The sequence below is a fragment of the Sminthopsis crassicaudata genome, chromosome 1 (genome assembly GCF_048593235.1).
Source record: "Sminthopsis crassicaudata isolate SCR6 chromosome 1, ASM4859323v1, whole genome shotgun sequence".
Classification (NCBI taxonomy): Eukaryota; Metazoa; Chordata; class Mammalia; order Dasyuromorphia; family Dasyuridae; genus Sminthopsis; species Sminthopsis crassicaudata.
Window position 1 is genome coordinate 590,763,527 of NC_133617.1, and position 24,656 is coordinate 590,788,182.

At 34.4% G+C, this 24,656-nt stretch overlaps 1 protein-coding gene across 3 annotated transcripts; it reads right to left on the minus strand.

Annotated features, from left to right (window-relative positions):
• Nucleotides 1-2,490: 2,490 nt before the first annotated feature.
• On the minus strand, nt 2,491-24,598 carry PPWD1 (peptidylprolyl isomerase domain and WD repeat containing 1). 3 transcript variants are annotated; one of them, XM_074282392.1, is made up of 11 exons: nt 24,380-24,598; nt 20,681-20,783; nt 19,455-19,555; nt 19,227-19,347; nt 15,710-16,157; nt 12,778-12,968; nt 11,662-11,902; nt 9,058-9,239; nt 5,182-5,263; nt 3,507-3,689; nt 2,491-2,794 (listed from the first exon to the last, which is right to left on the minus strand). In XM_074282392.1, the coding sequence occupies exons 1-11, from the start codon at nt 24,567-24,569 to the stop codon at nt 2,651-2,653; spliced, it is 1,986 nt and encodes a 661-aa protein (XP_074138493.1). In that variant the 5' UTR covers nt 24,570-24,598; the 3' UTR covers nt 2,491-2,650. The 3 variants fall into 3 exon arrangements, with proteins under 3 accessions (XP_074138493.1, XP_074138494.1, XP_074138495.1); XM_074282393.1 differs by having other exon boundaries at nt 11,713-11,902; nt 24,380-24,596; XM_074282394.1 differs by lacking the exon at nt 20,681-20,783 and having other exon boundaries at nt 11,713-11,902; nt 24,380-24,579.
• Nucleotides 24,599-24,656: the final 58 nt, after the last annotated feature.

Below are 24,656 nucleotides of genomic sequence, written 5' to 3' on the forward strand. Positions count from 1 at the left end.
GGAAAAATGAGTTCTGTTTTGGATACAGCAAGTTTAAAATATCAGTGGGAGTGGAGGGGGAGGGAGGAGAGGCATCTAGTACAAGACTTTGAAAAGCAGTGGGAGATGAAAGACCTAGAGGTCAGCAGAGAGGTAAAGATCACTAGTGAGTTGTTTGGGAATTTCAGTCTTGTTTGATTCTTCATGACCCCAATTAGGGTTTCCTTGGCAAAGATAAATGGAGATAAATGCCATTTTCTTTTCTGGCTCATTTTGCAGATGAGGAAACTGAGGTGAATAGGGTTAAATGCCTTGACTAGAACCACATAGCTAGTGTCTGAAGTCATTTGAAGTCACAAAGATGAATTCAGCTCCAGCACTGTACCTCTGTGCCACCTAGCTGCTCTCATCAGCATAGCAATTAAATCTGGGAGATATCAGGCATGGTCTGAAAATCCAACCAAGAAAGCTGAGAAGAGGCAGCCAGTCTGATTGGCAAGAAAATTCTCAGGAGAGTAGTGTCCCAAAAACTAAATAAAGTATCATAGAGTAGTAATCAGCAGTATCAAAAGCTGCAGAAGTCAGGAAGAAAAAAAGATTGTGAAAAGGTCATCAGATTTGACAAAAGATTAGTAACTGGCAAGGGCAATTTTGGTGGAAACTAGATGCCTCTCCCCCCCTCCACTCCCACTCTGATATTTTAAACTTGCTGTATCCAAAACAACAATTTTGGTGGAATTAGTTTAAAAGCTGAATTGTAAGGGATTAAAGGGGTGAGAGCAGAGAAAATGAAAGTACCCACTGTAAATGCAAGTTTAGCCACAAATAGAAGAAAAGATCCTAGGATCAGAGTCTTTTGAGAATGGGGTTACAACTTGAACATGGTTATAGGCAGCTGAGGAGTCAGTAGACTGGGAGAGATTAAAGATGATAAATCAGTGTGAGGCTGAGAGACAATCTGTTTAAGGAGACTAGACAAAGTCTAGCTTCTTTTTTGACAACTCTTTGGGTTCTGCTTAATCATCAACTTTTTTCTCCCTTTATCTCACCAGCCACCCTCAACTGCGGAAAAAAAGTTCTTTTAAGCAAGTAAGCATATTAGTAAAACAAATTCCTACATTGGCCATGTCCAAAAATATCTGTCTCATTCTCTATCTTATATCTTTCTCTTCAGAAATGAGCAACATGTTTTATCAGAGTTCCTCTAGAATCATGCTTAGTCATTTACTGTAGTGATCAGAATTCTTGTGTCTCAACTTTGTCTTTGCAATATTGTTGTATAAATCAATTCTACTGCTGCTCACTCCAGATCTTTTTCAATTCACAGTTCTTCTCAGGTTTCTCTGAGAAATTGCCATGTACTAGATTTAAATTTCCCTTTTTTTTCTTTCATTCTTGGTCCATTTAACAAAAAAATTTCCATTTGTGCCTTTTTTTCCCCCCTTCCTTTTTCAAATAAATTAGTTTTCACCAAACACTTCTTTATACATGTTCTCTTAGGGCAATCTTGTTATTTATATCGATAATCATTATTCCTATTTTTATATGAAGAACCTTAAGTTGGTCAGTCAGAGTTTGAAACTTTTTTAGGGCTTTAAGATGGAAGGTGGGGGGAAAAGCATTATAGTCAGGGGAGATGGCATGTATAAGAAGCCTCTAGCCACAAGCCAGAAGGAAAAACTCATTGGTCCTTAGGAAGTAGTGGTAATGTAGATGGTAATGCATATCCATATCTGATGCTATATCATTTTATGGTATCTGTCAAGTGCTTTTTACACCTTTCACATTCAATTTGTGGAGGTACCAGGGAGTACTAGAAATACAGGGACAGATACTAGGTTTCAGCTCAAGGATGGCTGGTAGCAGGGCTGGAAAGGCAAATAGTACTGTTGCCTTCTGGATTCTTGGGCAGTTGAAGTATGTTTGATAATAATCAAGAAGATGTGCTCCAAAAACATAAGCAAGCTGTGGTTCTCATGCTTTTTAAACAAATGTTGGTGTTGGCCCAGTAAGATTGGTCAGAGGATATTCCAGAAACCTGAAGATGTAAATATATAATTTTTGCTCCTTTTAGTAAAGGAACTTTTTTTTTTTTTAAACTTATGGCTTTTTGATGATTACTGACCACCTTGCCAATTGAGTGTGCTTTGTTTTCATTCTGTAAGATCCTTATGCCAAAACCAACTTGACTCATAAATACCACATGTTAAATCTAAACGGGGACACAGATCAGCAGCTCTAGGGAAAGGCTTGAAAAATATATCACTGTGTATGCATTAGGGAAGGGAGTCAAATTTTGTTTTTTAGTAAGGAAAAAAAAAGAGTAATGAGGTACTAATTAGTAAAGACAAAGCCTGTATAAACTTTTTAAAGTGTTTTCCTTTCAATGCTATTATTTCCTTTCATTTCAGCTTTTCAGTAGCATATTACCTTAATGTTATTTGCAAGAGAAAAAGACTACATTAAGTAGCTATAGTTTTATATAAAAATCATACAAATGAAAGCACAATATCTTAAATCACTTTTAATAAAATACAAAAATACACTTTTGGATACTTAAGTTACATGATTAGTTTGGATGGTTATTCAGGTTATTCAGTACTGGAGTTTTACATTTTTTAATCTTTTATCTTTCACTGACTAATGTACATACGGATTTGAAAATCTGGTTTTATTTGACAGTAATATTAATGATGCTGATATCTTCATAAGGTTTATCTGTTTTTGGATTGACTTTGACATTGGAAATTCTCTGGACAACTTCCATTCCTTTTGTTACTCGTCCAAATACTGTGTGCTTGTTGTCAAGCCAAGGCTGTATCAGAGGAAAAATAAAGAGAGGATATATTTTCTTTTCTTAAATTTGGTAATCTAGATTTCCATATGCATAACATCAGACATTTCAATAGATTTTAAATCTGATATATGTGATAAAAATTCCTTTAAATTGTCTTCTCATTATCACAGTTCTCATCAAAATAGGAAGGAAACATATATGAATCCCATTTTTAAAGTAGTAATCTAAAAATCTGAAAAGGCCAATGCAAAGTTCTTAGTTTAAGAATTACAGTGGTAGATTATTTCAAAATATCTTTTTTTGAGAGTTTTATGTTGTTAGTATATGGTATAAATAGTTGTGAAAAAATTAATCTACATAAAACTAGTATATGTTGGCTTCCTTCTTATCTTTAGAACATAAGAAAACAAACAAAAATTAAGTATTGCAATATAATTGTGAAATTATCACCTTTGATAAGCCTATATCCTGCCTCCTTATAAAGGTACAGAAATTGGAACAATAAGATCAAGTTACCTGGCAGATGCCAGAGTTACCTGGAAGGCCCTGAAATCCTTTATTGTACCCAAAGTGTAAATACTCTATTCAACACATCAATTTCTAATTCCATCTTAGGCCAAAATAAGTTTTCAACACTTTTAAGTGATTAACTCTAAAAAGTCGTCTAAAAATTGGTCATCTGAAAATTTACTATAGCTGGTAGGAATTTTTGCACTTGCACTGCACTTACAGTTGGCACCACTGTTATGAAGAATTGGGATCCATTTGTATTGGCACCCGCATTAGCCATACTGAGTGTATATGGTCTGTCATGTCTCAATGTTGAATGAAATTCATCTTCAAATTCTCCTCCCCATATGCTTTCACCTCCCATACCTGTACCTGTTGGATCACCAGTCTGAATCATGAAACCCTATATTAGGAAAAAAGATAAATATATTATTAGGTCCAATTTTACATAAGCACATAGTAGAATTAGCTTCAATTTCCCCCACCCAAGGCAATATATGTCAGACAAAAATGATTTAACTTTTAAAAATTAAGCCACCTGAGAGACTAATAAAGAAATTAAATAATGCCTTAGTTTAAGTTGTATTCCCTTTTCATCAATTCTAGTCACTAGTAGTCATTTGTTAAACCTATACTTACATGTATGTAAAATACTTTAAAATTTACAAAGTGTTTTCACATATTTTATCTCAATTCTAACAACCCTTCTGTGAGTTAATAATAGTGTTACCTCCATTTTATAGGCAATGAAATGTGGGCACAGAAAATCTGTCAGAGTCAAGATTTGATTCAAGGTCTTCAGTATGCAAAGTCCCATATTCCTAAATGAGAGCAAAGGTTCAAATCTTGACTCAATTGCTTTCTGTAACCTTGCATAAAATTCTCAGCTTCAAGGAGGAAGTTAGATTGTTGAAGTCCTTTCTGGCTCTAAGTCCTATGATTATGATAAGATTAATCTATAAATTCATCTTCTTCTTTGACAAGATCCAAAAAAAGTAGACATAAAGAAATGAAAATTCTTTGCTGAAAAATATCTAGATGTTAGATTTTATTTATGCCTTATATGAAGTGAAAAAAATTCTGAAAGTTTTTCCATCTTACAGAAATAATGGTTTCACCATAGGGTCATAGATTTAGATTACTGAAGGACTTTTCATGGCCATCTAGTCAGCATTTAGTAGTTTCTCATTTTATATAAGGAGCTAAGGAACCCAGAAGCTCAATAACTCACGGAAGGTAGACGAACTAAGCTGATGCCATAGCCAAAGCCAGTGTTCTTTTCAGTGACCTGTCATCTGAATGGAGTGAATGAGGTTAAAAAACTTAATAGGGGGGCAGCTAGGTGGCGCAGTGGACAGAGCACCAGCCTTGAATTCAGGAGGACCCGAGTTCAAATCTAACCTCAGATACTTAACACTTCTTAGCTGTGTGATCCTGGGCAAGTCACTTAACCCCAGCCTCAGGAAAAAAAAAAAAAAAAAAAAAAAAAAATTAATAGGGGTAGGGGAAAGAATGAACTATATATGATCACAGATGAGGTTTCGCCTCTCTTATCCCAAACTATCTTTTCAACATGACCCTTTCTATTTGTTCCTGATTGCCACCCTACTCCCTACCAGATTCTAATGCAGTCTTCAAACAATCTAATTCTGTACACTTTTCTGTTTCTCTATCATTAGATCCCACACTAATGTGACTGCTCCCTGGTAGTCTCTCAGCTCTTTGTCAAACAGTATATAATGGATCAATCATCACATTCGTCTATCTATATTGCAGTTTCATTCTAATCTAGTTCATTCAGTTTTATGTCTTGTTTGCTCAATTAAAATGGAAGTTTTTCAAAAGCAGCAGTCATTCCTTTTTCTCAAATTTTAAGAAAGAAATCTGTATTTTACCTTGATAATACGGTGAAATGTGTGCCCATTGTAATAACCATTTCTGCTATGGACACAAAAGTTTTCCACTGTTTTAGGACACCTAAAAAGATATAAGTATAATGTAAGTAATTCTAAAATAATGCAAAAAGTTCTTCCTAAATAATTTTAATTCACTGATGTCTATACAAAACCTGTAAATTATAATTTTGTTTGTTTGTTTCCAGATGATTTCAAAAGCAGCTCTGACTTGGAGAATAGAAAGTAAAATATCTTCTCACTCTTTTATGCTGTTGGAATAGGTTTAGTAATTGCTCCATATTCTGACAAAATATTAAAATATTCCTAGAAAAGCAATTTCATAATATTCATTAGATGCTAAAGCCATGTTCAGAACATATTTGAAAAACTCAGATGGAGTCAAAAAAATCCTTTTAAAAATAACCTAATTACACCATCTTTATATGGTCACAATATTTTAATTCATAGTGGTGGTGTTACTATAAAATAGGTTGTAATCAAAATCAACTTCTGACAATTTTTAAAAATAAAAACTACTATAAACAACCTTTTTAATTAACTGCATAAATGATATACCTGCATACTGGATCATAGGTAAAGCTTTCTAAAGTATATATAAATTGATTTTATAGAACATTATAGAATCATCAAATCACTTTATGTATTTTTTTAATGTATTTCTTATAAAATAAAGTATCAAGGTGAACGGAAATTTTCATCTGGGTTGTGGATGTCAGCTTTGTGGAGACTGATAAGTACATTTGAAGAAAGATTTGGGAGGAAACTTAAGTCACTTGCTATCTTTTGATTTGGGGCTGATTTTAAATCATTTTACTCAGTGGAAATGTACTAAATTCACATAAAAGTACATACTAAATGTGCTTTTCTAAGCTCTTGACCTGCCATTTCTCACTGCTTCAACTTGTTACCCAGTGTGCAAAATGTAATTGCCTCTTTATTTAAACTTTTCCATTCTTTGATCCTTTGCTAATTTCAAAAAATTAAAAAATTCCTGAGATCATGACCCTGAAGTTATCAGAGGCTGAAAGATCTTCACCTGGGTCAATGGGTCCTTTTGAATGTTTGATGAAGACTATGGGACCCCTGCTAAGAATAATGTTTCTAAATGCACAAAATAAAATACACGGGATTATAAAGAAATCAGTTATAATGAAAACAGAAATATACAAATCCCAAGTTAAGAATCTCGCTTTTCCTCACCTCTCAATCAGCAACCTATTTCTACTGAATCTATTTTCCATATTAGTTCTTGTAATTTTCCCCATAGTGACATAATCTTTATGGACTTTGCTTGAACTATTTTAATGGCCCCTAATGAATCCATTTTCATTTTTCAGTTATGCTCTTAATTCATTCCCACAACTGCCAAAATATATTTTTTCTAAGACACAAGTTTTACTGCATCACTCAAAAAAATATAATGGTTTCTTTTGTCCTATTATGGTCAGAAAAATAACTACTTAACCAATTTAACCATAGTTTAAAAGCTTCTCATCATCTATGTATAATCTACCTCTGCAGCTTTTCTTTTCCCCTAATATTCCCTTCTCCTACAGTATGTTTTAATAAAACAAGTCTGAGTTATACTTGATTTAGAGATTATATCTCTGGTCTTTGTGTATTTGAATAAGCTATCTCCCTTGCTTGAATTGTACTCCCTCTTTAACTATATATCTGAAACTCCTTTCACGATCAGGGATCATCTTGATAGAACATTCCCAGATTTTCACCAACCTCATTCCATTCTTTTTCCCCACTCCATTAGTTCTTTCCTCCCTCAAGTTGCCTTGAATATTTATCTAAAAGTGAGAACAATGTCATTTTCACCTTTGTACTTTATACAAAGTACACCAAAGTACTTTGTATTTAATATTTGTTGTATTGAATTAGCTTTTCCCCTTCACACCTCTCCTATAACACAATAAGCAAAAGAAATTGATAGAAATCAAGAGCCTGAGAAATTACAAGAAAGATTTTAGGACAAGATTGTGACATTCACACCTATGGTGGAACATAAAAAGTAAATACTCACCAGCCATCTTGAGTTAATTTGCCAGCTACTTATATAATTCAGGGAAAAGGGGGAAAGGTTTGTAATTGTCTGAGTACTTTTAAAATGAGAAAATGAGAATTTCCCACAGACAAGATGGTTAGTTAGTTCAACAGTACATACTAATCAGGAATATAGACCTGCTTTTGGCATTGTAGATTCACAGTTCTAAAAATATTCACATCTAAATAAATTGAATCAAAAGAATCATAGATTTAGATAGAAGACCTTTAAAGATAATTTAATCTAACCCAACCCAATCTCCTCATGGACAAGGAACGATTTAGTAACGTGCTCAAAGTCCCAATGAGCCTAGATTTTATGACTCTTTCCATTATTACTTCCTCTCCTGTGAATATATATATACACACAACTTTCCTAGGTGTTAGAACAAAAAGAATATAATCTAACAAAGTTTTTTTTTTTAAATCTTATCAAAGAATCATAATTTTTTAACTGAAATTCTCAAGTATTCTGCAGAAATTACTAATTTTAAATTTGTAAATATATAAAAGCTCTTGACCTCTCTTTAAAACTCAGACTAAATAATAGGTGAAATAGATAATCTATGAAATTGAGAGAAAAAAATATTCATTGTTCCCTTATGGATCTATTTTGAGACTCACATTAATTACAGTCTATTGGCCTTGCCTTACTTCTTTTGCATTCTCCACAAGTCTGAATTAGAATCTAGAAGTCTTCAGATGCTAACTGCTCTGCAAATTCTGAATTTTCTCCATTCTGTTCTTTTTCCAATCCTGTGCCCTCCTATCAATATATTCTGTCCATTATCATGGTGTTAAAAAGCAATTACCTGAGACATAAAGATACTTGATTTCTAACCTCACTCTTGACTTAGACAGGAGCTAGCCAGGAAACAAGATGATTTTCTAGTCTGAACATCACTTCTATAGACCTCATCTATACAATAAGGACTTTGGAGTAAGTGATCTTTTAAGTCCTTTCTGAGGCTAATGTTTTATATGTCAACTTTTCTATTTGTACCTTCCTCCTAGTCTTTCCACATACATTCTATGTTTCAGTCAAATTGCTCATCTTTCTCCTTAAACATACAATTATCTTCCTGCTACTTAGACTGCAACTTGCCACTATTTTTTATTAAATCACACTTGTCTCAAAACAAGCTGAAATGGCACCTTTTCCACAACTTCTTCCTCCAGACCTTGAAAGCTAGCAATAACTTCTGCTCTTCACTTTAACCCCTATAACTCTTTGATTCTAATATTTTTAATGTTACTAATTGTATTATGTTTTGTATTATTATTTTCATATCACCAGAAAGACTAGAACTGAGTCTAAACTTTTTTATTCCCTAAAGCACCTGGACAAATGCCTTACACAAGGTAATAGTAACAGTTAACTTGGATCAAATTACTCATTTTATTTCTCTGCACCAATTAGCTATATTCTGTACATGGGCAAACATTCTGTAAATGCTTAGTGAATGAATACAATAATTATTCTGTGTGCTTCTTTCTCTCTTCCTTAATAACTACTGTGATTTTCAAGAAATAAACCCAGCATTCTTCATATTAAAAGGCACAACACTTTAGTTGTTCTGCTACCAGAACTAGTTAATTTCATTTTCTGATCACACTGGTGATTGGAACAACTTGATTTGAATCATCTACTGTATGAATTTTTTATAAAGTAATTTCCCCTAGGCTCTGGATAACAGCATTCTGTTTTGAAATAATATTAGAAATGCCACCTAAAACCCTATACATTTTAAATTAACTAATGTCCTCCAAAATTTATCTATGATGAAATATATTAGTACATACTCAACAGGAAAAAGCTTGATGTGAATATCCCCCATGCTTGTATGGATAATGGCACTATCAGAAACTCTTTTGGGTCCTTCAGCTTGTGTGGCTGCCATCACTTCTTCTTTAGATGGTTTCTCATTAAACACATCTCGGTCAGAATCTGCGCTTTTTGTATCTTCTGGTTCTCGCTTGGTAAACTGAAGAAAAATAATTTTCCTGTTAGCTATATATTTTTACACAAATGGTAGTTTAGCTTCACTTACCCAATGCTAAAAATCAAAAATTTTCAATTTTATAATAATAGACAAACAATACATATTAAATATGTAGTGATCAAGATATATCATAATAAGAAAGCAACCAAAAATAACTTAAAAACCTCTCTATATTAATATACTAAGGAAACAGTTGGCATATTACAATATTTTATATATTACTATAATTACATTAATAGGGGAAGGTTCTAAATGAAATTTAGTTCCATGGACATACCTGCTTTATGTGGGCATTACTGTCATACTTTAGAACATATTTTGTAGAGCAGTTGTGACAAAAAAAAAAAGCCCATAAATTACTTAAAACACTTAATAACATTATGTTTGTGATATTTTTACTAATTCTGTTAAATATTTTCCAATTACAATTTAATCTAGCACAAAAAAGCTGCTCTGGAGAGTGTTGTGGGCTGTATGTAGGCCATGTATTTGATACTTCTCTTGTAGAGTCTTGCCTGGTCTGAATGAACCATGAAACAGCTACGGAGGGTGAAAACTTAGGCAGTCCTATATAATTTTTTTCCTTTATGGATTCCCAAAAGGCAAAGACTGAAAATTAAATGACTATTGAGGAACTCCAAAGCATGGATGTTTCTTTCACCCCATAGCAGATGACTAATGGAATCAGGAGAATATGAAGGGAAAGTCGCTTTATGGTCAGGGAATTCTGCTTGTGCTAAGACCATCCTGCCCTCTGTACTTTTTTAGCATCCTTTTCCTGCCTAGCCAAGTATTTAGTGTAAAGAGGTAAAGGTTGGCTAATAATCTTGACTAATTTTCTCATAGTATATAAACTGAACATATATTAAATTCAACAGATTTACTTCTACCCTAAATAAATCTTTAAAATCCAAATGGACAATAAGACTGCTCACTGGTACACAACATTAAGACTAAAAAAAGGATGATAGGACATGGAAAGGTTGCACCCTCTTTATTAATGGAAAGAGTATCATAACAATGAGGTAACAGCTTCACTTCTTCACTTTAACATTTTAATTAAAAACAATTCAGCTATCAAATAGTCCTACTAAGCAGAGAGATATGGTAGTTAAAGGCATCATCAATTTGGAACACCAATTCATTTGCAACCTATTACAGAAGACAATATAAGACGGATGACAAAATAATAAAAAGCAATGGTACCAGATCATCTTAAGATGTTAAAAGATAGAAATAAACTGAAGATAAAGTAATAAAATGGCATAGATTTGAAACTAAATTGGGAGATCAAGGGAATAATGTCAACATAGTTTATCTAGATTTCAGCTAAGTATTTGCTGAAGTTGCTCATGTTATCCTTCTGGACAAACTGAAGAAAAATGGATTAGATGCTAGAACAATTAAATGAATTCAAAACCAACAGAATGAGAGGAGCTATCCCCAGGATTTTGCACTGTATTCCGTTTAATATTTTGTCAATTTGGGGGCAGCTAAGTGAACAGTGGACAGAACACCAGCCTTGAATTCAGGAGGACCTGAGTTCAAATCTGGTCTCAGACACTTAACACTACCTAGCTGAGTGACCCTGGGCAAGTCACTTAGCCCCAGCCTCAGTGGGGAAAAAAAATTGTCAATTTTTTGATTAAAAACATATGGCACACTTCAAATTTTCAAATGACACAAAAGCTAGGAAGGTGAGAGAGAGTCAAGATTCTAAGAGATTTTTGACTGAATACAGTGCTAGTTCAAATTTATTAACAGGAAATTTAAGAAGGATAAAGTTTTACACTTAGATTTAAAAAATAGGTTTTACAGGTATAAAGATGGGAAGAAAGCATGACTCGGCAACTGTTCATCTGAATGTGATTCTGAGGTTTGAATGAACTGGAAGCTCAATGAGTCAACAGTGTGAAATAAAAATGAATGTGACTTTAGGCTGCCTAAGGAGACAGCATAGATGGAAGCTAAAAATTTGTAGTATATCACATTAAAAATATGAGATTATGGGATTATCTCTGGGCACCACATTGAGATGGCAATCAGAACAAAAAAAAAATCTCAAACTTATGTTATATAGGAATCAGCTTAAAGATGTAGGGATATTTAGTTTGGAGAAGAAGCTATGATGTAAGATAGAGATCAGACTTGTTTCTCTGGTCAATGAGGCCAGGATGAGTAGCAGGTACAAGTTGCAAAATGCAGTATTTCAAGATTTATGGAATCAATTTCCTTGAGCAAGGAAAACTTTTCTAATAATTTAGAGTTAACCAAACATGGAATAGGATGCCTTGGAAGCCATACACTAAAGATGCTCATTATACATCTTCAAGAAAAGACTGGGTAAACACTTGTTGGGTAGTTTACTAAGAAGATTCTTGTACAGATATGAAGTGGACCACACCTTTTGTAGTCCTTCCAGCCTTGAGATGAGTCTGTCAGGAATACCACATACCATATAAAACCTATTCTTTTTGAAAGATGTACATATTATTGTTGGGTCAGCTTGGATATTCTGAAGAACAGGGTTTTCAGATGCTTTCATCTCTATAGTGGTTGCAGAGAGATGCTTCTTGGCTACTCCTTGGAACAAAGCCAATTGCATCACCCTAATATTTTCTTGCTTGCCAAGAATACGCACACACCTGTAAGAAATCAAAACATTATTTTTAAAGTAAGTTATCTCATGATATAAGAACATATATGGGCAAAAATATAGGAGCAATTATTATTTATCACAGGAAATGACTGATAAAAGGTGAAATTACCATTCTCTTTGTCACATCCTCCTAAATCAATAATTTTTTTTTTTAAAGTTCTAGGTGCTGTCACTTCCTGTTTTATAAAAAGTTCTACCTTTCAGTTGGTTGTATTTAATCTCTTTTCATCATAACTTCGCTGTAGCCCTCTAGGGTTTTTGCATTGCCAAGAACTGCAGCATAAACTATTTTATATGCAGGAATGTATAGAGTAGGATTTTTTTTTTCATAAGACATACTTTTCATTCAGTTGACAATATCTGATTGTGGCTAGTCTGCACTAACAAGTTAACTATTTGCACAAAAGGCTTCTTGTGGTTTCAAGCATTTTAACTTCTGACTTTATTTCTAGCAGGCCATAATGCTGAATTCTGTGGTTAGAATTTTGGCAATATATTACATGCAAAGTTTATTTACAGTTTAATTTAAATCAATAAGCCAAAGACAGACTGAAGCTTGTTTTTAAAAGAAAAACAAAAAATAGAAAAGCCAGAGTCTAAAATATTAAGCATATCTTTTTACTATTGCTTTTTTACACATGTGGATGGAAAATTTTTACATGAGATTATACACATCAGAAATACCAGAAAGGGAAGTCATAATAACATTTGGTTAAGTTTAGACATTTGGTCCCAGTCCACTTGGTCTTTGTGCAAGCAAAACCTCTGTTTTCCCTGAGTAAGGATAGCATGAATAGACCCCCTTCATGTCAAACTGCTTAAAATATGTAAAAAGGAAGTAAAATTTATATTAAGACTTACCGGTTTGTTTCTACATTTATGACTTTAATGCCCAGCATTGTTCCATAAAGTACAAAGTGCCCAGTTTCATCAAAAATTATGTTAATTAGCCTCACTGCATCCACCTTCTCCAACTCACGCTCCACTGCCATCCGCCGTCCAAATTCCATGTCTGGTAGTTGTTGTCGCATCTGCTGTAGCTCAGTAAACATCTATGAAACAAAACAACCATTTCTTATGGGATATCAATAAACAAAGAAATCTTTACTGCATGTAGCAAAGCCCTGGGCATTCACTTTTTAGGAGTCTTTGCAAGAGGTTTTCAAACAAAGCATAACCTAAGCTTTAGGGTAAATATATGCTGTGGTAGGTTTAATATAAAAAGAGTAAGAATTGACTGGTTTACAGATAAGCATCCTGAAGCATAGCAGGCTAAAATGACCTCAAGGTGACTTAAGACAACATCCATGATAAGAGGCAATATTGGATTTGGAGTTAACAGAGAAAACAATTGCAATTCAGTTTCTGACCCTAACTGTATGATTGTGAATGTTATTTAACTTCTCTTCATCTGCAACATGGATGGATGAACAGTTTGATTACCTGCTTTATAGGTTCATTATTACATGTTGATATCTTCTCTCTTGGATGAATTAAAGTACTTTATAAAACTTAATGTGTCATACTAATATTAGCTATTATCACTAATATTAGTAGTAGAACTTGAACTATTTCCATTTCAGAATCCAATCCACTGCTTTATATTCCCTAAAATAAGGCCTAAACTATTTATGAATGTGGTTCAGTTATGTATTTATTTCTTTAAATAAGTTTTTAACCAGAAGTAGTAGTTACCCCTAAACCACTGCTTTTCAAGCCCTTTAGTTTGTATTGGCAGATAAAGATAGCTATCTTGGCACTACCCTTTGCCAGCTGCCCAAAGACACTATGGTCTCTGATTCACTTTTCTATCCTTGGCTAATCAGTGCATCACTGGACAATCTACAGCTAAAATAGCAAAGTCCCCTAATAGCTTTTTTATTGCAGCTAGAAAAATCAGGCAGAGGAAATAGATTTTCCTTAGGGCAGACTAACATGGGATTTTAGGGTTTTTTTATTAATAGATTAATTTCAAAATTTTCTTTCCTCAATTTGCCCTTTTCTGAAAGCTGCTTCTCACACACAGAAGCAATGATAGCAAAAAAAATCTCCATCTCTTCAATGTTCAATGTCTTTTTTTCTTGCTTCCACACCCATAACTAACCATTTGGCCCCACAAAAGCCTCCATCACTGCTTATCCACCCTACAATTAGCAAAGCATTTACTATTAGGTACTTTTCTATGGGCTTTAAGCTTTACATTGTACTGCAATATAGTTACGTATTATAAATTCTCTAATATTCAATATGTCATTACCCCCCCATCTGTACATCTTAATTTCTTTTTAGAACAGATCTAATATTTTTTCTTTCATAGCACTTCATAGTGGTATGAAAAAAAGATTTTGTATACATTATTTCATTTGATCCTTCAAACAACCCTGAGAAGTAAGAACTATTATTATGGTTATTTTAAAGTGAGGCTCAAGGAATTCAAGTAGTTTGCCCAGCTTTTTCATGTAGCCAGAACACAACTAAGGCAACATTCAAAGTCAAAATTTCTTGATTCCAAATCCATTATTCTATCCACTATGCCATATAACTGTTTAAACTTTAATTTTTTTTCTCTATTAGAAATTAAGTCCCTGAAAGTAGTCTTATTGAGATAAAGCAAAAATATTTCAAGTTATCAGGGAATCACTAAGGAGCAAAGGTTGCCTGGCACATTGGGGTCTGTAAGTCCTAGGTTTTGAATCACTCTCTGAAACCTATTAGCGCATAACCTCTTAAATCAGAGATCACCAGAAAGCCTCTTAACTACTCTGAGACTGTTTCCTCATCTATGAAATAGGGACAACATCTATATAGTATATAGCTCACAGGATTGATATGAGGATGAAATGTTAACAGGCAGATTATTTAGAAAATTTAAAGGGCTCCATGTAAATTGCTATTCAGATATGCTGCAGGTAGTTAGCTTAGTTTTTGACAGTTAAAGAAACAGATACCAAATGGGACAATTTGTTAAAACTGTGAAAAGTTACTTCCAGGAGAAAAAAAAAGAGAGAGAAGATTCTGCATTTCATTTGGGAGTTTTTCCAAGCATTTTCTACTAATGACTTTGTCAGGACACTCACACGAGAAACCACATTCTCCTTATTACCATTTGCAATCAGAATAAAAAAATTCTGAATAGATTAGAAAATCTGAGTTTAATTACAGAAAAGCTACCAGGTAGGGACAGCTAGTGATTCAGTGGATAGAGCAATGAGTCTGGAATCAAGAAGATCTGGTTCAAATCCAGTCTTACTAGATGTGTGGCCATGGAAAAATCTCTTAACTAAGTTTTCCTCCTTTTTCACATTAGTAAAATGAACTGCAGAAGGAAATGTCAAACCACCCCACTATCTCTCTGTCAAGAAAATCCCAACTGGGATCAAATTGGAAATTTATCTCACTTGGAAACAAAACTCGCTCCTAGCTGACTTTAAAGTCACTTAGCCTCAGTTTCCTTATTATTTTTTTTTTAAAGGTCATTAAGGACCTTTTTATGATTCTAAAAAGATAAAAATACAGATCAGTTACTTAATAGAAAACATGTGTTCTGGCAAAGCTGGATGAGTTAACTGCTTTAAACCAATCCTGTTTTTACATTTTCTATTAAAAAATCAGAGATGTATTTCCACAACAACCACCACCTTCTTATGGAATAATTAAAAACTTCTCACAAGTATTTTGCTAAGAAGTATAATCCCAAAGATGCTAGTAGGAAAAATTTTTTAATGTAACCAAATCATTGACAGATGAACACATCAATTAATTGTAAAGCCAAATTAAAATTAAATGGACTTACACTTAGTGATTCATCAAAGACTCTCATGAGCTTTCCAGTCAAAAACCTGAAAATCCTAACCTTTCTATCTGAACCAATAGTAGCTATCTTCTTTCCATCAGGTGAGAAACATATACTAGTAGGATAAGCCTTACATTTTGCAAATTCATATAAGTCTGTATCAGTTTTATACTCCCAGTTGACATTTTTAGGGAATTTATATTCATGGGGAGGTCCAGTCCAATATTCAATCATTCCAGATTTATCAGAAGACACTACAGCTTTGTAAATTGGATTTAATCGTATCTGAGTAAGGGGTGATGTATGGAGTTTATCAAAAATATGAAGTGGTTTATTATCTCCTCGACCATCATAGATGAATATTTTTCCTGTGCTCTTCTCAGAAGCAGCAACAGAAGATATAGCATCTCCTGGGCAATAAATCCACTCACACTGTCCAGGAAAATAGCTGAAAAAAGAAAGAATTAGGAATCAGAAAATATAATAAGTGAACACTAAAAATAACACTCCCAGAAGCTAAGATTGTTAAATACATAGGATTTGGAATGCAAAAACACAGAAATGACAATCTGGAAGAAGAAAAAATAACACCATTAAAAGAAAGCATAATCTCCATACAATCTGCCTCAAACACAAGGTGGATAGAGACAATTTAAGGATTACAGTCCTCCCAAGAAAAAGTGACAAATCAAGAAACCTGAATACCCTGATACTAGGAAAAAAAATTAAGAAAACTGCCTAGAACTTTTGAAAACAAAACCCAAAGTGACAACTAAAGAATCCATAGTTCACTTACCCAAACAATCTCCCCCCCCCCCCAAAAAAAAAGCCAACTCCTGGGCTATAAACTCCAAAACAAAGTACTTAAATTTAATGATTCCAAAGATAAATTGTACAAGTGACCACAAAAAAGATCTTCAAATATAGACAGGTTTTAATTAGAACAAATAATAAATCTCCTGAAGTAATCCCATATATTTGAATTCACTCTATTCAAAGACAAAATTATGTAAAATACTGTAATCAGTACCAGTCCAATTGAAATATGCAATTCAAATAATGTGACCATTGAAGGAAATTTAATATTCACATTAAGTAGAGCCTACCTACATAAAGAAAATAAAATTGAAACACAGCTCTGGAAATAGCTGTCTCTCCTTAATCCTAACCAGACTTGTTTCCATTCTTATAAGCATCATAGAATAGAGGATTCATGGGGGAGAAGCAGAAAGAAATCTCACCATCTTCTTCATCACCACTATCAACTACCACTAATAGGCAGATAGACGTAAAAGACCTGGTAGCGATACTCCCAGACTTTTAGTAATGCTTCCAGTCCAGGTCCCACAACCATTATCCAAATCACAACCACCAAAATATAGAATTATCTATACTATGTGACTATTCTTTTTACTTCCCTTGCTGGCATATCTTTCATTTTGCTTTCAGGTTAAAATATAAGTATCCCCCAAGGCTCTGACATCGTCCCTTTTCTTTTTTCCTATACATCATCACTTTGGTGATCTCATCTATTCATGTTTTTATTGTTACCTTTAATCAGCTAACTTCTAAATTTAAATGGTCACACTCCATTCCCCCAATTCTTTAATCCAAATTCAAATCCCAAAACCCCTACTGCAGTTAAGTGACTTGCCCAGGGTCACACAGCTAGAAGTATTAAGTGTCTGAGACCATATTTGAACTCGGGTCCTCCTGAATTCAGGGCTGATGCTCTATCCACTGCTCCATCTAGCTGCCCCAAGCAGACTCAATTTTGAGTCTACCCTTTTCACCCCATATCCAGTCACCTACTATGCTTTGTCAATCCAACTTCCACAACTTTTATATCTACCACATTCTTTTTACTTATATGGTCATGATCCCAGTCTAGATCCAAGTCAATTTCTGCTTAGACTTTATTACTTTCCTAACTGATCCTTTTGCTTTCAGTCTCTCTTCTCTCTAATCCATCCACTGTACAGCTGCTAAAATAATCTTCCTTTAGTCCTTATTGCCCAGTCTTTACTGAGAAGTACAAAATTCTTACTTTGGCATTTAAGGATTATCAGATTTTTTCAAACAAACGTTAGGAGCCTTATTTTTTATTATTCTCCTTCATACATTCCACATTCCAGGGGAAAAAAAAATCTATTTTCTGACCCATCTCTGTGCAGAAAAAGTAATCTCTTATGTCTGGAATCTACTGTCATCCTTTACCTTTCAAAATTTTTATTTCTCTTAGAGATTCAGCATAGACATTTGTTTACTTCATCTTCTCCCTGAACTCTACTGCTAGTCTTTTCTTCCTCATTGAACTATCCTGAATTTACTTATATAAATATTATGCTATATGCTTCTAGTAGAGTACAAGCTCCTTGAGAGCAAGAACTGTTTTTCTCCAGCACACTCTCCACAAAGTCCCATTTCAACACCTCAAAGAAATGAACTTATATTCTCAACACATAAGCTCCGGAAGGTTCTATAGTTCTAGAAATTATCTAAGTATGGCTTTGGAAATTTGTTGGATATGCTTTCTGAAGACCAGTTTAGCTAAGTACAGAAAGGTACATTACTAGTAAAGTGGCTAATTAGTAATGAAATTTTTTCTTTTTTCTTTTTTTTAGAATATCCATACACTTTGACAATAATACTAGAAATAACATCCTTGCCCATTTATCAAGAAATGATGATACTGCCCAAGGATAGGAATCAATTTTGACATCCTTAATGACTCCAAGTTTCCCAGGGAAACAAAGATCTATTTTTAAAAAATCTATCAACTTTACAACAAAGTGTTGTTATATAGTGAAATATGGACTACAACTAACTCCTACAAATTAGAAATTAATTTCACAGAGGGCACTGGAGGTCATGATAGAAATTAATAGGTTGCAATATTTAATGAGGAATTTCAAAGAAGAAAGGTAAAAAATGTCATAAAGAAAATATATGACAGGAAAATGAAGATAGACTAAGTGTATCTGGGAATTATAGGTAGATATCCAGAACTCCACCAATTCAATGTCAGAAGAATTCAAAGGAGGATTGTAGTCTGTTGGGCACTCCTTGTGGCAAAGTTATGGGAATACAGGAATAAGAACTGCAGAAAATAGGTTGCAATCTGCATCACTGGAGGGAACTCCCCAAATCAATGAGATGACAAATCTATTTGATATCTGAGTAGCCCCAGTACATATTAATTTGGTTAAGAGCTTGGTGAGATAAGATTTTATAAATGTATTAATTAAAAACAACTTGTTATAGTAAGTAATCCGGTATAGCAAAGTTTACAGTATATTCAACTAAGCATGGCTTTATTCTAAGCACCAGAAGTTGCTCATTACAGAAGAGCATGACAATAACTTACTAAAAGAACAGTATATTCCCAACAACCAGCACTGTTACATTATTTTAAAATAAGTTAAGAGAATAAAAAATTTGAGCTTATAAAGCATGGTTTATAAAACTTATTTCAGATTTTTTTTTTCAGAAAGAGAAAAATAATTCAACAACTCACCCAAGTTTCAGCATGTTGATCATATCAAAGTTCACCACATCAAATACTTTCATTGCTTTGTCATCTCCCACAGAACAGAATAAAGCTCCTTCAGAGCTGACTGCAATACTCTCAATGATCCCTAATTCAATAAATCAAATTTAAAAGTGATTTGAGAGAAATAAATGTAAAATAATGTTATCAAAGGAGTAAAAATAAAAATAGGTCAATATATAGAAAATGGCTTACCCAGATGACTACGAAAATGTTTAACAAATTCAATTCCTTCTTCTACTTTCTTCCAGAATTTGACATGTCCATCATGACTAGCAGTAATAATAAAATCAGTCCTACATACATAAAATACAAAAATATTGTCAAGAAATATTAAAATAAATAATTGTATGATGGATCAATAATTCATTCATATATTGAGTCCATATTTACTATCTAGAAGCTTCGTAAATAATACCAAATTATTTATTTGATGAATTCCTTCCAGGGCATTGGAGTTAGAATGCAAAACCAAACAAACCTCTTTGGTGTTAATTTTAACCAGTCCCTAGAGTCTCTTAATGCTTTAACATCTGAATATAACTTTAATGGTCAATACTATCAAATGCAATAGGAACCTGAAGGACACAATGGAAGACTACAGGTTGGGAAGATAATATTTAAATACCTCCCATGAGAAAGTCATTGAGCTAGTTTAAGAAATTAAGAGATGAAATAAAGTATAGTACCTGCTGACAGGGTATTTATTTAGTAATAGGCACAGGGGCTTAAAAGAGGGTACAGAGGCATCAGAAGGCAGTTTGAGTGTAGGGGACATTGTGCACCCTATTTTGTCTGGAACAAGAAGCTACTGAGGTAGGCTGAATTTGATTGTGGAAGTTCTTGAAAAGGTTTAAACTAAACTAAAAGGACTTATACTTTATTTGGAGGATAATAAATCCTAATTCCATATCAAGCAGAATTCAACAGAAGATAAGTCTACTTTTGATGCCATGTAAGGGAGTTTAGTTCCTGAGATACCCAATGGATCGTATTAAAAGATGGCCTTTCTAATAAGGAATAAACTCAGAGGAAAGAGTTCTGGCTAAACTTCAGTATTCACTGCAGCTGCATATTAAAGTTTTACTAGTAGAGGAGATAACAATTTATTAGAAGTATAGTTATCTTGGTTATCTTGAGGATTCAATTTTTTTAGCTACAAACTATACCTTTGAATATATGTATAGCTATAAGCTATACATAAGCTAAAAGCATATACTTTGAAAAAAAAAAAGTTTTTCCTTAATTAGATCTATAAATTAATGGGACTACAGACTTTTTAAAAAATATAATTATTTGTCAGTACTCTAAATGTAAAAACAAAACAAAACAAAAAAACCCTAATGTTATATGTCATGAAAAGTTAATATTTCCAATAGAGCTCTTGTATGGGAAAAAAAAATAGTCTGAGAATTTCTTACTTGGTGCATACGACATGTGTAATAACATCTCTATGCATGTAACTGCGTTCATACATGGAAGCACTGGGAAGATTTTCAAGGTATACTCGTTCAAATTCAAGAACTGGAAAAAAAAACACAAAAGCAATACTTAAATGTTTTTTTTTTTTGGTCAAATTTAAGTTTTTCTTTGATGTAAACTTAAATTTGCAGCGATGCTTTTTTAGGGGATGGAGGAGAGTTTTACTCTAGTAATGATATTTAGGAAGCTGGATGATATAGCAGCTAGAGTACTGAACTTGGAATCAGGAAGAACAAAGTTCAAATCTAGCCTCAGACACTTATTAGTTGTGTATGACCATGGGCAAGTCACTTCTATCTGCCTCAGCTTTTCCATCTGTAAAACAGGAATAATAGTAGCACCTACCTTTCAGGATTGTTATGAGGATAAAATGAGATATTTGTAAAAAGTTGAAGACATTATGTAAATGGTAAATGTAAATATAGGTAAAAATATTTTTACACTAGTGGCATAAAAGATTAATGTCATTCCTTAACTTTTCTTAAAGGTTTAAGAACCTACTAAATCCAGTCTGTTTTTACTCTTGTATTTGGTTTCTTCTTCTGAAGCTATTCATAATGAGCCCCATGACTTCCTTCCTGCTAAAGGAGCTTGTTTGAGGGCATATGGATTTACAGACATATTTCTGACAAAGTGTGAAATTATCTAAATATCATTTTGGTGGATGTACTTTTGAAACGAACCAGTTTTCCTATGAATCAAAGTATTTCTTACTCTTACCATACAACAATATTACCAATCACCTCTTCATTTCCCACATGTATATCTATGTGCCAGATAACCTTTCCCACTCTCCTTCCCTCTGACTCCCACCCCCACTCTCATTCTTGGTTTCCTTTTGTACTGTCTTTTTTATTTTCTTATTTTTAATTTTTTTAATAGTTTTTATTTACCAGATAAATGCATGGGTAATTTTACAGCATTGACAATTGCCAAACCTTTTGTTCTAATTTTTCCCCTCCTTCCCCCCCCCCCCCCCACCTCATGGCTGACCAATACATGTTAAATATGTCAAAGTATAAATTAAATACAATATATGTATAGATATCTAACAGTTGTTTTGCTGAACAAAAAGAATCAGACTTTGAAATAGTGTACTGTCTTTTTTATTAGACTGTAAACTTCTCAAGGGTAAGAACGGCTTTATGCCTTTCTTTTTACCCCAACTTACTTATTAGCACAGTGCCTGGCACATAGCAAGCTAAAAATAAAATGTTTACTGACTACACAGGCCTCTTTCTCCTTTAATTTCACCAACTTACTTCTACACAATTAATTATTAAACCTATGTATCAATCCATTATTTTATACCTAAATTCCAGACCTACATTACCTCTTGGACTTCTCCACCTGGCTATTTTGGGTGGCTGCTCATATTCAACAAGTACTTTCCCTTTAAACCTGGCTCCCCTAATTTTCCCACTTCTGTTGAGGCCACTACCATAATCTTAGTTACTTAGCCTATGAAAACTGAGGGTTGAAATCCTTTACTCTTTTCCTTCACCCCCAATAATTTATTCCCTTTCAATCACTGTCCATTTCAGTTTAAGTGACCTGCTACCATATACAGATTCTTTCATATTAATGCCTTTGTACATGTGATCCCCCTATATGAAACACACTCTCTTCCTGGACAATCCCTAGCTTCACAGCACAACTCAGAAGATATCTAATACCTTGTACTTATAACATCTCCCTTCTGAAATTACTGTTTTATAAACATGTTGCATTCTCCCCCAAACAGAATGTAAATTCCTTGAGAGCAGCTTATAATAGACCTCAATACTTGTTGGAATGGATTCCAACTGGTTGCTAAGCCTTACGTACAATCTATCTCAATAATATCCATGAGAACTGTCTTCACTCCCACAATCTTTGCACATCCACATCAGCCCTCTAACTGGTTTTCCTGATTCCCCAATCTCCCCCCTCTCTAAACCACAGTCCATATAACTATCAAAATCATCTTTCTAATGACTTTCTATTACCTTAAGGATAAAAACAACTGCCTCAGCCTGATACTAAAAGGCCTCTTCAATAGGACACTAGCCTATCTTAACTACCTCACAACTCTACTTTGCAGTACAAGTAGACATTTTACAGGTAAAGGACTGGAAGTGCAGAGTTTAGGTGACTTGGCTAAGGTCAGTGAACAGCAGAGTCAGAATTCAAACACAAGTCTTCTGATGCCCAAATCAGTATGGTTTCTGCTGTACTACCCTGGCTCCAATATACACAATGTGTCACATGTTCTCCAGGAAAAGCACTGTGAGGGCAAAAACTTTGATTTTTTTTTTTTTTTTTTGTCTTTTTATCCTTGGCAGAATATGCCTTCTCCGTGATAAGTCCTTAATAAATCTTTGCTAAGTTGACTATTGAACTGCCTATTCAAGATTCTACCTACCAACCTATGAACTAACTCTGTGAAAACAGGTCCAAGGGAAATGACATTACAAAAACAAAGTACCAGCATTTTTCAAAGTCTTATTAGGTCTTATATTCTGAGTCTACTGCTATCTGTATGAAATTGGACTTCACAGTTTTACTGAAAACCAACTCAGTAAGATTTTAGTCAGCAATAAAATGGAGAGTGTTATTTCTCTGAACTTTATGAGGATAAGTATAAAAACCATGTTAAAGCCCTGAATTTTTTTTTTTAAGTAATAAAATAGAGCTCACGTTGCCCTTGCATGTATTGTGAAATCTTGATTCCTTTCTCTGGAAGATATCTGCTCAAATTTCAGAAATCAACTCTCACCCCAGATAGTCATATAATTGGTTGGTTGTTGTGGTTTGTTCTTCAAGACCAACATGACATCACTATATTAGGGTCAAGAATGCCCAGAACTAAAGCATCTCTATATACAGTATGACCAAGGCAAAATACAGTTAGACTATTACTTCCAGATCTTGGCTCATCTTATTTATTTATTTTGGGGGCTCACCTTACACAACTGCCTCCCACCCCCAGACCTTTTCCACATCAATTGCTATGTGTGTACAACTCTCATGTTACATTTGTGAGTTCGTGCAGAACTTTACACTTAGCCCTCAAGTTCATTTCATTAGATTTCACAGATCTATAAAGGAAAAAAAAAAGAGCCTAGACTAAAAGAAAAGGTAAAATGTGCTACTAAAAAGCTCCTCTTCTTGGGGTGATCAGGGAGGGAGCAGCATCCAAGCATTCCTAGATGCAGCATCTGACCTTGCAGGATCTCTAGGTGCTTTCCCATTCTAACATCATGTGCATCAGGTAGAATCTCAACAAGTAGCAGAGTCAGAGGCCTAGTTATCTGCATGAGCAGGTTATTGCTGTGTAAATACAAGTAAATGTATCAAAAATATCACTGGTGACATAATGGAGGGTGTCCTTTAAACATCGGCGCAATGTTTACCTTGGTACCATACTCTAAAGCACATCTCCTCCCCTCCACCTCATTCGTCACCTAAGTCTGAAAATGTCTTTGTACTTTAATTCGATGCGCAACAGAGCTCTGTCGGCCTACTAGACTATTGATCGGGGTGTTGGAAGGGAAGAAGCCCTTTGCCCTCACCCCAGGCCAAGTATCAGGCCAGGGCCCCGGAGTCTTTCGGCGAGCCCGGGGCCTCCCCCGGATTTCCCGATCGGTGGCTGGTACCTTTGCGCTTCTTAGCCTGGACCGCCTCCACAGGCAGAGGCCCGACCCACCGCTCTTCATCTTCTTCTTCCTTCTCTCGAGCCACTGCCACTACAAGAGGCGGTTCCTCTCCCCCAACCGCGGCCTCTTCCAACTCCCGACGCTTTTTCCTCTTCTGTTCCAAAGCTCTGCTACTTCCATCCGACGCCATCGTGCCAGGGACGTCATGGAGCCAGCGACCGGGCCGTAGCGTTTTTCCCGGGACATATCCCGTCTCAGACTGATGACGCAACACGAC

Bases quoted from the DNA above. Each gene is read 5' to 3' on its own strand.
- PPWD1 (XM_074282392.1), bottom strand. From the start codon at position 24,569: ATGGCGTCGGATGGAAGTAGCAGAGCTTTGGAACAGAAGAGGAAAAAG. The intron at 16,158-19,226 runs GTGAGTTGTTGA...TTCTTTTTTCAG, and splicing joins ATCAACATGCTGAAACTTGG to CTATTTTCCTGGACAGTGTG. The intron at 11,903-12,777 runs GTAAGTCTTAAT...GATTTCTTACAG, and splicing joins ATAAATGTAGAAACAAACCG to GTGTGTGCGTATTCTTGGCA.